The sequence below is a fragment of the Herpailurus yagouaroundi genome, unplaced genomic scaffold (assembly GCF_014898765.1).
Source record: "Herpailurus yagouaroundi ecotype Mexico unplaced genomic scaffold, PumYag 196, whole genome shotgun sequence".
Lineage (NCBI taxonomy): Eukaryota > Metazoa > Chordata > Mammalia > Carnivora > Felidae > Herpailurus > Herpailurus yagouaroundi.
The window spans coordinates 13,662,985-13,665,451 of NW_024412427.1; the positions used below are offsets into that span (position 1 = coordinate 13,662,985).

Sequence of the window (2,467 nt, forward strand, 5' to 3'; positions counted from 1 at the left end):
TTGAAGGCAGAAGAGAACAGGCCAGCTTTATTGGGATTAAGAGGAGGAAAGGGCCGTCCACAGGCCCTGGGCCAGGGTGGAGCTGCAGGGACAGCCGCCAGGATGCCATGTCACTTCTTCCACTCCTTCTTCTCATAGTCCCACCGGGAGGCTAGCCCTTGCACGGGGTTGCCCTTCATGTCCAGGATGCGCTGGAGCTGCTGGGCCTTCCACTCATCCGTCAGGGTGACGGGCTTCTTAGGGAACACTGCGGGGAAGGCACGGGTGGGGACAAGGGCATTTTAGATGCCTCGAGGTGTGCATCAGGGAAGGTCTGGGGGCAGAGCTCCCTACACAGCTCATACCTTACTTCCTGGTCCATTTGTCCCTGAGGCTGACCCGGCCTGCCTGAGTCACTGGTACTTTCTATCCCAGTGTGTGGTAAAGAAGGAAAATATCTTTATGGGCCCCTATTAGCCCCAAACACTGGGCTAGGATAAATTTTTTCCCAAAGGCTCTCTCATTTCATCCTCAAGCGAAGCGGGAATTCACATCACACTCTCGCAGAAGAAGAAAGAAGGTGAGGCCATCAGAGGTGAGGTCAGCTGGCACCGAGACTGCCAGCTCTTCCCCAACATCCCCTCCCTTCTTCCAGAGTAGTGCCTCTCCAACCCGAGTGGGCAGCAGAATCACTCTGGAGAGCTTGTTAAAACACAGATTGCTGGGCTCCACCCTCAAAGTGTCTGACTTGGTAGATCCAGACTGGGGCTGAGAATGTGCATTTCTAAAAGTTCCCAAGTGATGGTGTTGGTCCAGGGTCTCACACTCTGAGAATTACTCTTCAGTAGTAATAGACAGCTGGGCATGTGACGGCCTCGCTGAAAACTACATTTCCCAGCTTCCCTTGTGGCTAGACCCAGTCATGTGATCGCTTCTAGCCAACGGGTGGTGAGCAGAAGTGGCGTGCGCAACTTCTGGACCTTAAAGAGGTCTCTCTTCTCTCTTCTTGGGTGGAATGTAGGCTTTAATGGCTGGAGCTGGGGCAGCCACCTTATCAAGAAGAAAGCTTCACGTTAAGGATGGCAGAGCAGTATGACAGAAGGAGCCTGACACTGCAGTCTCGATACTCCCCCAGGCCTTTTTTTGTGAGAGAGGAACAAAATCTGTATCTTGTTTAAGCTCTTGTATGTTGGTGACTCTTTGTTACAGAAAAATACATGGCTAATAACAGCAATCAGTAACATTACCATTCATGATTATGTGCCAGACGCTGGCTTTAGGCTCTCTCATTAAATCCTCACAAACCCTGTGATGTGGGCACTATTCTTTTCATTTTACAGACAAGGGAACTGAGGTCCAGAGAGGCAGAGCCCCTACATCCCAACCAAGGCAGCCGTGCTCTGCCCTTCACCCTACACCTCTTTGGGGGACTTTTCAAAACTCTTCAGATGAGTTGCCTTATAAGAGCTTGGCTGGTGGCTCTGACCACAAGGGCGTGGCCCCGGGCGGTAGCAAGGGCGGGGAGTGGTTGTTGCCACTCACCATAGATCCGCTGCCACCAAATCATCAGAGCTGTGAATCCAAAAAAGAAGAAGACACAGCCCATCACTGTCTTCCACTCATTGGAGCGACGGTTCATCTCCGCGAAGGTCTCATGGAACTGGAGCCGGTACACTGGAGGCAGATGAGGGGTGAGGAGGTAGGGGTCTCGGGCGCATGGATTCCGAGGACCCTGGACCAAGTCTTGGCCTCAGGGATTCCCAGCCTCCCCGTCCCTGAAGCAGGTATTGTCCATTCAGCAAATTCTTATTGAACATCGACCGTATGCAAAGCATGGCCAGAAGCAGGCTCCAAATATGAGTCCTTCGGGGGCACCTCTGGTGGGCAGGACTTGGGATTGCACATCCCTCCGGTTTCCCGGGGTCAGGCCCCTGCTCTCCCACCCACCTGCCTCTCTGCTCCTTCCCCCCACACCACTCAGTGATGCCCACGCTTTCCTGCTCCTACATCCCTCCCCATGCTGTTCCCACTACCAGGCAGCACCCTCGTCCTTATCATTCAAGGCCAGCCAGAATGTGCCCTCCTCTGAAAGGCCCACCAGGATTCCGTGTCTCTCTCCTTCCGGTCCTCACAACCCCTTGGACACACACCTCGCCCTAGCCGCAAAATTCATATTACAGTTATCTGGGTTTGTGTCAGTTCCCCCACTGGCCTGAGAGCACCCTGAGGGCAGGAACCATCTGGGTGATTCACTCCTGTATCCCCAGCATCACCTCGCATCTGACTGTGCACAAATAGTTGAATGAATAAGAGAATAGATGAACAAAGGGATAAACTTCACCCCTCAGGTATGAGTTCAGGCGTTCAGGGGTTTCTGGCTTTCTTGAGTGGGGGCCCTTCTTTTCAAAGTCACCCCCCCCCGGCCCGGGCGCTCCGGGCGGGCGGGCGGGGGGGCGCGCCCCGATACCTACGGGGGGGGGGGGGGGGG

General features: G+C 54.4%; 1 protein-coding gene across 5 annotated transcripts in view; it reads right to left on the reverse strand.

Annotated features, from left to right (window-relative positions):
* COX4I2 (cytochrome c oxidase subunit 4I2) overlaps positions 1–2,467 on the reverse strand; it is a 5,848-nt gene continuing 3,381 nt past the window's right edge. For 4 of the 5 annotated variants that reach the window (XM_040447405.1, XM_040447404.1, XM_040447408.1 and 1 more), the window contains exons 4-5: positions 1,522–1,653; positions 1–247 (exon numbers count right to left, since the gene is read on the reverse strand). In XM_040447405.1, coding sequence (XP_040303339.1) covers positions 111–247; positions 1,522–1,653 — 269 coding nt within the window. In that variant the 3' untranslated portion in view covers positions 1–110. The other variant, XM_040447406.1, reaches the window with a different exon arrangement.